Source organism: Dermacentor silvarum, chromosome 7, assembly GCF_013339745.2.
Source record: "Dermacentor silvarum isolate Dsil-2018 chromosome 7, BIME_Dsil_1.4, whole genome shotgun sequence".
Lineage (NCBI taxonomy): Eukaryota > Metazoa > Arthropoda > Arachnida > Ixodida > Ixodidae > Dermacentor > Dermacentor silvarum.
The window spans coordinates 96,291,003-96,304,644 of record NC_051160.1 but is presented as its reverse complement, the minus strand read 5'-3'; the positions used below and the strand labels follow the sequence as shown (position 1 = coordinate 96,304,644).

At 47.2% G+C, this 13,642-nt stretch overlaps 1 protein-coding gene across 1 annotated transcript in view; it reads left to right on the top strand.

Moving 5' to 3' along the window:
* LOC119458294 (uncharacterized) overlaps positions 1-13,642 on the top strand; it is a 67,933-nt gene that overhangs the window by 9,798 nt on the left and 44,493 nt on the right. The window contains exons 2-3 of the mRNA XM_037720128.2: positions 13,132-13,271; positions 13,354-13,415. Coding sequence (XP_037576056.1) covers positions 13,132-13,271; positions 13,354-13,415 — 202 coding nt within the window. The remainder of the gene's footprint in view (positions 1-13,131; positions 13,272-13,353; positions 13,416-13,642) is intronic.

Sequence of the window (13,642 nt, the reverse complement as noted above, 5' to 3'; positions counted from 1 at the left end):
TGGTCCAGTGCGGGCACCAGACGTGGGCGTTCACGTGGCTCTTTTCTTTTACACGAAGTTCTTTTACACAAAGGTTAACTTTCCCACTGCCAGCTTTATTCCGGCTGACATGACGGCCTCGAGTTCTCTCTGAAGCATCATGAGGTTATTTTGGATATTTCAGGCAAAGACATTGACATAATCCAAGTGCACAATACAAGCATGCAACAAGACAATAATCACCGTCTTGTTCATCACGAGCTCAACTGTTGCGGGTGCTGAGCAAAACCCATGTAGCATAACCTTGACCTTGAGTTCATATTGCGTGAGAAAGGCGCTATTCTGCTGACCGCTCTCGTTCTTGTGAATATACCAGTAACCATGCCGGAGATATGTTGCACAGAACTTCCTGCAGAACCAACCTCACTAATAAATGTCGACGCCATTGCGATTCGCACTGAAGCAATGCTGTGACCCGCCGCATTGCCAGACTGGTCACTTAGTTTTACCATACGTCTTCAATTTTTATGTTATCGAAATCTCCTTCACGTCTCTGTAACTTAACTCTTTTGACTCATTCATGCTGTGGTCATGTTCTGTTCACTTTTTTACCACATTCGGATACTTTATTTTATGAATTTTAAAGCTAAGCTTTTTTTCTCTCTTCTTTTCATTTTCCCACTGCCGCTTCTGGTGCTGTGGGCTGCTCTCTTCCTGTGTAACGTTTCCCCAATACGTGTGTCAACTGAAAATGATCTCGTAATCATGCTGTCATCGTCGTACAATTGTCATCCTTTCTGGCTCCTGGCTACGGTCTTGAACGGTTGGTAGGTACCAAAGTGCAAAAGAACCTCGGATGTAGCGAGAAACAACTCTGCTCTTGCATAGGTCATGATGAAAGAAATTTTGACATCACGCTACCATCGTCGTCTCATCATTATCAGGTGTGCTGACTTCTATGTTTATGCGTACGTGTATTTCGGCGATGATGGAAATCGTGATCCTGGAGCGGGGCGAGAAACTGACATAGTCTTCAAGAAAGTTTCAATCAAGATGACTCGACGGATATCCGGCAGCTCCAAAATGGTGCAACCCTTTCGCTGGCGTGAGACGTGACAATAATAATGAGCGTCAATTATTATAATGGTACATTGTAATATCTTGAGCGGTATATTTGTTTATAATATCACCAAATTTCAGCAGTTGCTGTGACCCTGAGACCACTTCTTTCGGCAGTATATAGCAGGCTGTCACAGCGGACGCCCCTATTTCTTGATGAACTTTTTTAAGATACACGCAATATCCTCTTCGTCCGCCAAAGTATTGCCTGCGGGGGCAACGGAAATGAACGCGCTGACGCTACCGCATAATGTTTCCGTGGACATTGAAAGGAGTGCTAAATTTTCCGACATTAAAGGTAGCGACGGCTCAGCACCTGGTACTCGGAGCTCCAGATTTTATAGTGTCCAAAAGGACGACTTCTCTGTCCATTGGCGGTGATGGTTTGAACTTGTTTTTCGATGTGTACAGTGTTTTTCTATGTGTACGCGTCCTTGCTGAAGGCAAGGAAGTGTACGCATGACGATAGTAATGGTGGCATGAGGCTAGAATCACAGAAGCGCGCACGGGTAATGTTTTTCTAGTTTTGTCACAATTGCTGTAAAACTTGTTCTACGATTTATCTATCTATATTTCTATGTCTTAAAAATGGGCAAATGCGTCTTTCCTAATGTGATACTTATCTGGCATTGGTGTGACCGAATCTGTTTCTGAAACACCCGTATTAACTTCATCAAAGTGTTAAGGGCTAAGGAATAATAAAAAATGTCCAGCTTACCGAATCATATTTTAGATAACCTAGAATTATTTCCATTGAGGATTAGAAAGTTGGTCAGGAATGCCAGCGTTTTAATAAGACATTTCTTGAGCAGCTAGATGTGTGGTATTGATGCGTTTGTGAATAAAAAAAGGGAAATTCTAGTTCTCAAAAGTGTTGAATACAATCGTGTCATTCAGCGTATTTTGATTTCTGTTTACATTTCGTTTACTTGTTCGTTTACTTTCGATCACTCGCGTGATCGAAATGACTTGGCCTGAGGCTTACTTACACCGCTGAATTCGCAGTGGATCTTCAGATTAAAAAGTAGATTATGCACTCCCGCATCTGAGTGGGCCCTCCACCAGCCAAGCTATAGGTGACTCGCCGATAAAAAGAAGAAGACGACGCTCGAGCAACTCTGAGAGCAGCTCTGGCTCCGAAAGTTTTGACGTTTTTCGGTGGGACGTTTCCTTGCTACCACCTGGAAACCAACATCACTAGATCCGCGAATGTGCTCCGCTCTCCAAGGACACCACTTTTTCGGAGATTGGACCTTTTTTTCGGGAATTACGGCAAAGAAACCACTTGCACCTCGTAGCGGCCCCGCTAACCCTAACCATAAGTTGGGCTGCGGTGGCGACGCCGGTGAACACGCGCTCGACGCCGGCGGCTTAGACCCCGACGGCTTCGACCCCAACGATGGCTTAGACGGCTGACTCCGGTGCAGCGGGAGCCTATACATCGACCCACAACATCCCACGAGGGCCCTGCAGCGATGAAGGTATGGATGTATCCGACCCTTATGCCAACCGCATGTCGACCCTTCCCGATAAAGATTCCAACTTCCAAAATGGCAGTGCTCGTTCAGCAGCACTGCATGACACTGAGGCGGAAACGGGATGGGAGAAAGTCTTGTCACTACGTGAGAAGAAACGGCAAGCCAGGCAGCGCAAGAACGCGCCCGGAGAAGACACCGCATCGCACTTAACCGACAAACTGAGCAAACAACGACACCGACCACGCAGGAGGCGTCTGCCACCGCTACCGCGTCAAGATCTGAAAGTGGTTATCCGCCCAGCATCAGGACTTAACCCTTAGGAACATCAGCAGCCAAGGGCTGGCCCGAGCCGTCGTGGAGGCATGCCAAAACAAAATACGAAGTGACAATTTCATCCTACGTATCAAACCAGGATCGAACATCGCCGTTGTGTCGACACCGGAGAAAGAGGACGCACGGATGATGCAGAACATAAAAACGCTGAACATTAATGGACGACCCCATGCCGTTAATGCGTACTGTAACGACTGGAGAAGGTGCAGTACGAGGCGTAGTGCACGGAATCGAACCCCACACGTCACCTGCAGTTTTAAAGGCAAACCTCCGGATCCGCACCCAAGGAGTGGAGGTAGTGGAAGCCCGAATGCTCGGCGACTCCCAAAGTGCAGTGATTACTTTCTTCGGAAACGTAATACCGAGATACGTATACTACTACGGTGGAGAGAAGGCCTGCCATCCGTACCGTAACGCAACTCAGGTGTGCAAAACCTGCTGCAGCATAGGCCATCGAACGGATGTGTGCCCACAACAGGACTTGTCGGTGTGCCGCGTGTGCGGGTTACAGGACCCACCGGAAGGACATTAGTGCAGCCCGAAATGCGCTGCCTGTGGGGAGGATCACCCCATGGGTGACCGCAGCTGCCGAAGACGACTTAAACCTGTGCGACTTTCAAAGAAGACTCCGCTAGCCAAGCGCACACCACGGTGGTTTGCCAGTGAGGATGAGGACTCTGAACTAGAGGCCTACCCAAGACTCTGGTCTGAACATCGACGCAGCTGTTCCCGTTCGAGGTCTAGGGAGCGGACCTGGTCCGGGCAACCTGTAGTGCAACCACGACCAAGGTCCCAGTCGCGACCGGGAAACCAACAGCAGCAATATCCCATCCAGATGGAAGACAGCGCCAAGGCCGCAAAGGGCCCGCTGGCACAGAGCAAATGACAACATAATCTGGTGAGCTGGGCACAAGTCGCGTCTCACACTGCCAAACCAAACTCTCCCAAAAAGGCGCCGACGCCCATTACACAGAACCCCGAATATCTCAAAATAGTGGAGGAGAACCGTGCCCTCAAGAGTAGCTTGGCGGAACTCAGAGCCGAGTTTGAGGCATTTTGTAGATCGGTTGCTCACAACAATACAAATGCACACACACAGGCCGACACAAACAGACAGGTGATCACAGCGACAGCGCACACACAGGCTGAAACTAGCTCGTCGACGACGACGCTAGACCAGGTAGCCCAAAATGTGCAGAGACTATTCGCTGAGATTCACACGCTCAAACGACATGTCGATTACCCTATTGCGTCAGTTCGCGCGGGACTCCGCAAGCGCACGAGCGTAAGCCCGGGAGCGCCGACGCGGGGACCAAAGGGTATGGATGCGACTGACAGCGATAGTACCATCCATGGCTAAACTAGGAACACATGTCGCAGAAAGTCTTGAGGTGTGGCAGTGGAACTGCTGCACGTTTCGTACTAAACACGCTAATTTCATACAATATATGGAGTCGGTGCCTATTCCTCCGGATATAATTTCTTTGCACGAAATAGGAAAGCACAAGAGAAATCTTAAAGGGTACGACTTGTATACCCATCCCGATTACACACAGGTCGCCACTTTCGCCAAAAAGGGTGTCGCGCTAAGTGTAGAATACATTCATGGGGAGATTATACAACATCAAATAATCACGATATGACCACATAAGCGCGGCAAGCCGAAAACAGTGATTGTAAACATATATAGCCCTCCCAGAGACAGACTGGCGGACTTTGAGGATGTGGTTTCCGCAGCGATGCGTTTAGCGTCTAGGCGGGACAGAGTCTTGGTTTTAGGGGACTTCAGTGCGCAACACTCCGAATGGGGATACGCGGCAGACTCTCCGAAAGGAAAACTTTTGCTGGATTTGACGGAGAGGTACGATTTAACCCTGTTAACTCGTCTTGATGAACCCACCAGAATCGGTAACAGCGTCTCGAAAGATACCTCGCCGGACTTAACCTTTACGAACCAAGCGGATGAGATAACGTGGAGAAATCTAGGGGACAACCTTGGAAGTAACCACTATATCCTCAGCCTTTCGGTAAACTCGTCCCGTATAAGACGCAAGGTTGCGCAGGCCACACTGACAGATTGGACGAAATATCGCGATCGCCAGGGCAGCACAGGTCCGATAACGAACGTCGGAATCTGGGCGCAGCAGCTTCTCAACAGGCTGGCGGGTGTCACGAAGGTTGTAGACACAACGCGAGATACCCCGGTAGACAGGCACCTGCTACATTTATGCGAGGCCCGCCGTAGTATCACCAAGAGATAGAAAAGGCAGAGGTTAAACAGGAAGCTTAAAATCCGCATTGCTCAGTTAGCTCAGGAGGCGAACACGTACGCGCAGGAATTATGCGACGGTAACTGGCGCCAGCTCTGCGATTCCTTTAGGGGGACCCTCAGTACCAAAAAGACATGGCACATTCTCCGCAGCATGATGAATCCCGGGGGAACCAAGACGGCAGCGCACATGACGCTCAAGCTACTGGAGAATGAATTCAAGGGCAACGACGAGGAACTCATTGATCACTTAAAGCATATTTATATAGGTACGAATTCCAAAGAGGCGAGACGATGCGGTAGCTATACGGGGCCGGAACAACGGAATCTGGACGCACCGATATCTACGACGGAGGTTTATGCCACGGCGCAGTCCTTCAAAAGAAACACGGCGCCAGGGCCCGATCAGATTACTAACGCCATGATTCGAAACTTGAGTGACGAAACCATAGAGCAGTTAACTGAATACTTTAACGAGATTGTATGGGTGGATAAGGGAGAACTACCTGCTGAATGGAGGGAAGCAAAAATCATCCTTATTCCAAAACCGGGGAAGCCCCGAGATATTCGAAACCTACGACCTATATCGCTAACATTGTGTGCCGGAAATCTCTTTGAAAAGGGGATACAGACCGGGTTATCGCGCTACATAGAACGCAACAATCTTTTTCCCACAAACGTGTTCGGATTTCGTCCAGATGTGTCGGCACAGGACGTTTTTCTGATTCTTCAGCAGGACGTTCTGCACCCGGTAAGGGGTTCCGAAGACAGCATTGTGCTTGCTCTCGACGTAAAAAAGGCATTTGATACGATTTCCCACGATGCAATACTGGAAGGACTAAAAGCAATAGGTTGCGGGACGCGCATTTACCACTATGTACGCAGCTTTCTGAGAAACCGTACGGCCACCATCGATCTGGGCTAAACTAGGTCGAAACCCTTTGCAGTTCCCGATCGAGGAGCCCCACAAGGGTCCATACTCTCCCCTCTCCTATTTAATCTGGGAAAGCATAAACTCGCATTCTATAACTATACTCGCTTCTATAACTCGCTTCTATAAACTCGCTTCTATAACTAGCGCTGAAGTTAGAAGAAGTTGAAAGACATGACCAGGGGAAAAAGCTGCTGGAGAAGTTGGAATAACAGTATATTTAATCAAAGATGGAGGAGATATCATGCTTGAAAAGCTTGCGGCCCTTTATACACAATGTCTCACAACTTCATGTCTACCAGAGCTGGAAGAACGCCAACATTATACTAATCCATAAGAAGGGAGACGTTAAAGAACTGAAGAATTATAGACCCATTAGCTTGCTTTCAGTATTGTATAAAATATTCACCAAGATAATTTCCAATAGAATCAGGGCAACACTTGACTTCAGCCAACCAAGAGAACAGGCTGGCTTCAGGAAGGGATATTCTACGATTGATCATATCCATGTCATAAATCAGGTGATCCAGAAATCTGCGGAGTACAATCAACCTCTCTACATGGCTTTCATATATTATGAAAAGGCATTTGATTCAGTAGAGATACCAGCAGTCATAGTGGCATTGCGTAATCAAGGAGTACAGGAGGCATACGTGAATATCTTAGCAAACATCTACAAGGATTCCACAGCTACCTTGGTTCTCCACAAGAAAAGTAGAAAGTTACCTATCAAGAAAGGGGTCAGGCAATGAGACACAATCTCCCCAATGCTATTCACTGCATGCTTAGAAGAAGTATTCAAGCTCTTAGACTGGGAATGCTTAGGAGTGAGGAGCAACGGCGAATATCTCAGCAACCTTCGGTTTGCAGATGACATTGTCCTATTCAGCAACAATGGAGACGAATTACAACAAATGATTGAGGACCTAAATCGAGAAAGTGTAAGAATTGGGTTGAAGATGAATATGCAGAAGACAAAGATAATGTTCAATAGCCTGCAAGGGAGCAAGAATTCAGGATCGCCAGTCAGCCTCTAGAGTCTGTAAAGGAGTACGTTATCTAGGTCGATTACTCACAGGGGACACTGATCACGAGAAAGAAATTTACAGAAGAATAAAATTGGGTTGGAATGCATACGGCAGGCATTACCAAATCCTGACTGGGAGCTTACCACTGTCATTGAAAAGAAAAGTGTACAATCATTGCATTCTACCGGTGCTAACATATGGGGCAGAAACTTGGAGGTTAACAAAGAAGCTCGAGAACAAGTTAAGGACAGCACAAAGAGCGATGGAACGAAAAATCTTAGGACTAACGTTAAGAGACAGGAAGATAGCGGTGTGGATCAGAGAACAAACGGGGATAGCCGATATTCTAGTTGACATTAAGCGGAAGAAATGTAGCTGGGCAGGCCATGTAATGCGTAGGATGGATAACCGGTGGACCATTAGGGTTACAGAATGGATACCAAGAGAAGGGAAGCGCAGTCGAGGTCGGCAGAAAATCAGATGGAATGATGAAATTAGGAAATTTGCAGGTGCAAGTTGGAATACGCTAGCGCAAGACAGGGGTAATTGGAGATCGCAGGGAGAGGCCTTCATCTAGCAGTGGACATAAAATATAGGCTGATGATGATGATGATGAAACTCGCACTAGAGTTGGATGCGAAGCAAGCCCTAGGGAGCGCCATTTACGCTGACGATATTACGCTGTGGGCAAATCGGGGATCCTACGAGGATAAGCAGGAGCTTCTCCAGTGGGCCATCCAACAGGTCGAGACCTTCACGCAAGGGGCCAGCATGACATGTGCCCCAGAGAAGTCCGAATTTATACGTATAAGAGCGAAGTACGCGAGACGAGAAAATCGTCTGAGTTTCGAACTTTTCTTTGACGGGGGGCGTGTACGAGAGGCGGATAAACTCCGCGTCCTGGTATTATGGATCCAACAAACGGCTGGAGTAGGTACTACACAAAACGTAACCAAGATGATCCGTAGGGTTACGCGAACCCGCAAGGCCTTCTCGGAAGAAGAAACGATCCGACTGGTACACGCCTTTGTCATCAGTAGGATAACGTATGCACTCCCCTTCCTAAAGCATTACCAAGCAGGAGCTCAAACAGCTTGAAGTGATCATTCGGTGGGTACTTAAAGCTGCTCTAGGACTCCCAGAAAATACCAGTACAGAACGTTTCGACAAATTAGGAATCCACAATACCTTCGAGGAATATGCGACGGCCACCCTCATCGCGCAAAAGGAACGGCTGTGCGCATCAACGCAGGGTCGGGCCATATTAACCAAACTGGGCTTTGCCCTCCGCCCCCAGTTCAGTGCATAAGAGACAGTACAGATGACCCAGGAAGTCAGGCAGCACATAATAGTGTCCCCAATTCCGAATAATATGAGTCCGAGATATCATGTAGGGCGCCGGAAGGCCCAAGCGAGAACTTTGCACCAGAGATTTAGAGGACAACCGGACGTGTACTACACAGACGCGAGTCAAACGGACAGGGACAAGTATACGGTGGCAGCCACGAACCAAAATCGTGTGATAGCTGCATCGGTCAGGGCAAAATCTACCAGCACAGCAGAAGCCGCAGCGATTGCACTTGCAATTAGGGACGCGGAGAATAGGGACGTATCTGCTGCCATACTCACGGACTCACAAACCACCTGCCGCCTGTATCTCTCCGGGACGGCGCCGCGCTTAGTACTAAAAATTCTAGGGAGTCAAAATTACCGGATTCCACTGCCTCACTTGGTGCCCCGCACACGAGGGAATGGAGGGCAACACAAGGGTGGACCGGCTAGCTCGCGTACTAAGCATCTGAGCTGCGGACCAACCCAGTGACGAGCCTCCTTCTACACCGCGCGACATCCTCGAACACCAAAGACAGGAGCGGAGGCAATATGGACGCCCTCATCCTAAGTTAAACAGTCAACAGGCGAGGCATAGGGCCGACTTCAAACACACACATACCCAAACCTACATACACTTAGCCGTATTCACCAAGCACGATACACTGACGAATGCCCGTGGTGTGGGGACACGCCAACGTTACCGCACATCAGGTGGATATGCCCAAACAGACCAAAACATATAAACTCCACACTACTAAAAACACAAGATTTTAACCGGCAGTGGGAGGCGCGGCTTGCGGACGAGGACCAGGACAGCCAACTGGCTCTCCTGGACCAAGCCCAGCGAACCGCTCGTGCCAGTGGAGCCCAGGACTAGGGGCTCCAACCACGGGACCTAAAATTTCATTTTATTCATTAAAATTTCTCTCTCTCTCTCGCCGAAAAAAAAGCCGGCAGATCCCGCGCCCTGTGGGAATCAATGTTCATGCGGAGCATAGGGCAGATAGCCTACCAAGTTAACGAAACGACGATGAGAGCGCGAAGATGTAGGCGGATCTTTCATGACCTAAATGACATGCATGTCATGACATTCATGTCATGAGTCCCCAGGAGTCTCTTTAGCTACACCTAAGAGACCTTAAGGCGAACGCCTTAGTCATGCTCATGCCTATGACTTCGACCATCAACCTTTAGTGTTTTCTTCACTTAGTACTCACGTTCGAACGCATTTCAGTGGTTTTATTGCGATGACAATTATATGGACACTTCAACCGGATTTCTGCCGTCGCCGTCGCCGTGAGGTTCCGTATAGATTCCAAGGGCGATAAAATTGTCGCCGCGCGCCGTATGCGCGAGCGAAAGAGCGCGGGGGACACGCGCTATCACGGAGAGTGAACGCACGGTGGAAAGCAAATGCGACCGTCGCCCGAAAGCCCGTGGGGGTATGGGAGGGAGGGAGGTGGGGCGACGCTGTGCTCCGGCACCAAAGGCGTATCTTGCCACTCAATCTCCCACGCGAAAGCAAGAAACGGGAAGAGGGGGGGAGGGCAGCTTCTCTTCTGCCAACAACTTCTCCTTTGCCCGACGGTGGCGGTCGCCCGCACCGTCTTTTATATCCACACGGCTCTGACCTTTGTATGCGCTGTGCATTCGCCGATCAGTTTCCGTTGAAGCGATAGACCGCGCGAACCTGCGCTTGCTGCCAGCGTTTTGACAGTCGTTGGCTGCGGTGGAGGCCCGGACTTGGGCTTTAGTTTCTTCGGGGCTAATAAATGTTATTTCTCTCTCTCTCTTGGCTGCGGTCATTCAGTGTGATCTATTCATGTTTGCTTGTGCGCGCTGACACCACGAGTGTTAATTCAGTTAGCAAGCCAATGTGTCCAAGTTTATGCCGCCCATAAAACTACTAGACCTACTCCGAATAGCTCTCTACTAATTTGCTCTCGCAATCGATGCTTCGCCTTTCGGGCGAAACGGTGACATTTTTAGTGTTAATCTTTTTCGCTGAGTCATTGTCATTTATGCTGAGTCATGTTCATGACTAATACTTCTACTAGCATCCTTTTGTGTTTTCTTCACATAGTACCCACGTCCGAACCCACTTCAGTGGTTCTTGTGTGTTAATCTTTTTTCGCTGAGTCATTGTCATTTTGCTGAGTCATGCTCATGACTGACTTCTACCAGCCTCTTGTAGTGTTACCTTCACTTAGTGCCCACGTCCGAACCCATTCCAGTGGTTTTTGAGTGTTAATCTTTTTCGCTGAGTCATTTTCATTTATGCTGAGTCATGGTCATGATTATGATTTCTAGCAGCATCCTTGTGTGTTTTCTTCACGTAGTGCCCACGTCCGAAGCGATTCCATTGGTTTTTGAATGTTAATATTTTTTGATGAGTCATTGTCATTTCATTGAGTCATGCTCATGACTAACTTCTACCAGCCTCCTGTAGTGTTACCTTTACTTAGTACCCACGTCCGAACCCATTTCAATGGCTTTTGAGTGTTAACATTCATTCGCAGAGTCATTGTCATTTTTGCGGACTCATGCTCATGACTATGATTTCTACCATCGTCCTTTAGTGTTCCCTTCACTTAGTACCCACGTCCGAACCCATTTCAGTGGTTTTTGAGTGCTATACTTCTTTCGCTGAGTCATTGTCATTTTCGCGGAGTCATGCTCATGACTATTACTTCTACCAGCATCCTTGTGTGTTTTCTTCACGTAGTGCCCACGTCCGAACCCATTTCAGTGGTTCTTGAGTGTTAATCTTTTTTCGCTGAGTCATTGTCATTTTGCTGAGTCATGCTCATGACTGACTTCTACCAGCCTCCTGTAGTGTTACCTTCACTTAGTGCCCACGTCCGAACCCATTCCAGTGGTTTTTGAGGGTTAGTCTTTTTTGCTGAGTCATTGTCATTTCTGCTGAGTCATGCCCATGACTATTACATCTACCAGTATCCTGTAGTGTTTCCTTCACTTAGTACCCACGTCCGAACCCATTTCAATGGTTCTTGAGTGTTAATCTTTTTCGCTGAGTCATTTTCATTTATGCTGAGTCATGCTCATGACTATGATTTGTAGCAGCATCCTTGTGTGTTTTCTTCACGTAGTGCCCACGTCCGAATCTATTCCATTGGTTTTTGAATGTTAATATTTTTTGCTGAGTCATTGTCATTTCGTTGAGACATGCTCATGACTGACTTCTACGAGCCTCCTGTATTGTTACCTTTACTTAGTACCCACGTCCGAACCCATTTCCATGGCTTTTGAGTGGTAACATTCATTCGCTGAGTCATTGTCATTTTTGCGGATTCATGCTCATGAATATGATTTCTACCATCGTCCTTTAGTGTTCCCTTCACTTAGTGCCCCTGCTCGAACGCATTCCACTCCGCCGAAAAGAGGCCACTATGCTTTATCGCTTATGGCTAGGGGTGGCATTCACGAAATCTTATTCATTTCTCATTGGAATGGCCGACAACGCTTTTTGCAATGCCTGTCTTTGCGAGGAGATGGTAGAACATATTCTATGCGACTGTCCTGAATATAATGTTCCGAGACAGTTCGTGGCGTCCATTCTAGCACACCTGGACAATCGACCAATGGCAATTGAAACGATTCTCACGTGTCGTCGACAGATGACATCGCAGCTGAAGGCGACGAAGGGACTACTTAGGTTTTTACAGGAAACGGGCTTGGACAAGCGGCTGTGACAGTGATGTCACGTACTACGCAACAGTGACGAACTGTTACTAACGATGAGTGTGCTGCGTTTGTGCTCTCTCTCTCCTCCCCATCTTTCATCCCCCCTCATCCCGCTCCCATGTGTTAACCAGTTCAGCACAACCGGTAGCAAACCGGTTGTGCTGAACTGGTTAACCTCCCTGGCTTTCCTTCTTCACTCTTTCCTTCCTTCCTTCCTTCCTCGAACGCATTCCAGTGGTTTTTGTGTGTTAATACTGTTTCGCTGAGTTATTGTCATTTTTGCTGAGTCATGCTCATGACTATTACTTCTACCAGCATCCTGCAGTGTTTCCTTCACTTAGTACCCACGTCCGAACCCATTTCAGTGCGTTTTGAGTGATATACTTTTTCGCTGAGTCATTGTCATTTTGCTGAGTCACGCTCATGACTATTACATCTACCAGCCACCTGTAGTGTTTCCTTTACTTAGTGCCCACGTCCCCACCCATTCCAGTGGTTTATTAGTGTTAATCTTTTTTCGCTGAGTCATTGTCATGACCTACTTGACAGGCATGTCATGATATTGATGTCATGACATACCAATTATGTTCGGTCTACTCTTGTCATAGTATGTCAATTTTGGTACATACCAAGTTAATGAAACGAGCATGAGAGCAGAAAGACGTAGGCGGCTAGATTGATAGATACGGTGAAAGTAGCAAATTTTAGCCAAGAAATGCTTCGCATTTAACAAGTCACAATTGCTCATTTCACTCCGTGTTCTATTCTTCACAAAACAATGGCAAACATGTTGCTGCTGCGAATATTGCTTGCGACTACTATTCCGAAAAGGACAATGAAAATTGTTGCTCATGATACTGTGCTAGCTATTGTTTGCGTGTTGAAAACACTGAAATAAAATAATATGGTACTTAACACCTATAGCACATAGAATAATGTTTTCGTGTTTTTTCGTAGTTTTTATGGACGACAACACCCATATGGACGTACAGTACCACATCACGCAGCGACTGCATGTGTCAAGTGGACGTAATGAAACATGAAAGTGCAAAAGACATCACTTTCACTCACATATTTTACGACGAAGATCACCACAGGTACTGTGACATTACACACTAGCTTAAATTGCAGTTCTGACTTCTATATATATATATATATTTTTTTTTTTTCTTTTTACAGGAAATACATCACATTAGATGGAGTTCTTGATAAAAAGGATGTCGTGTATGTCCACCCGTACGGTAATGAAAAAAATGTCCTTTTTTACCAGGAGCACTACGAGGATATGTTATATTTGCACTGTATTTGCAGATTAGTCCACATTACGCAAATATATTCAGGGAAATCTCGACCGTCTATTTTGCGGCCATGATGTTGTTACGGGGATGTTGGGAGTATAGACTGGATTTATTTACAATATATACACAAGTAGGGTTAGTGTGGTCAAGATAGGTGACAAGCAACAATA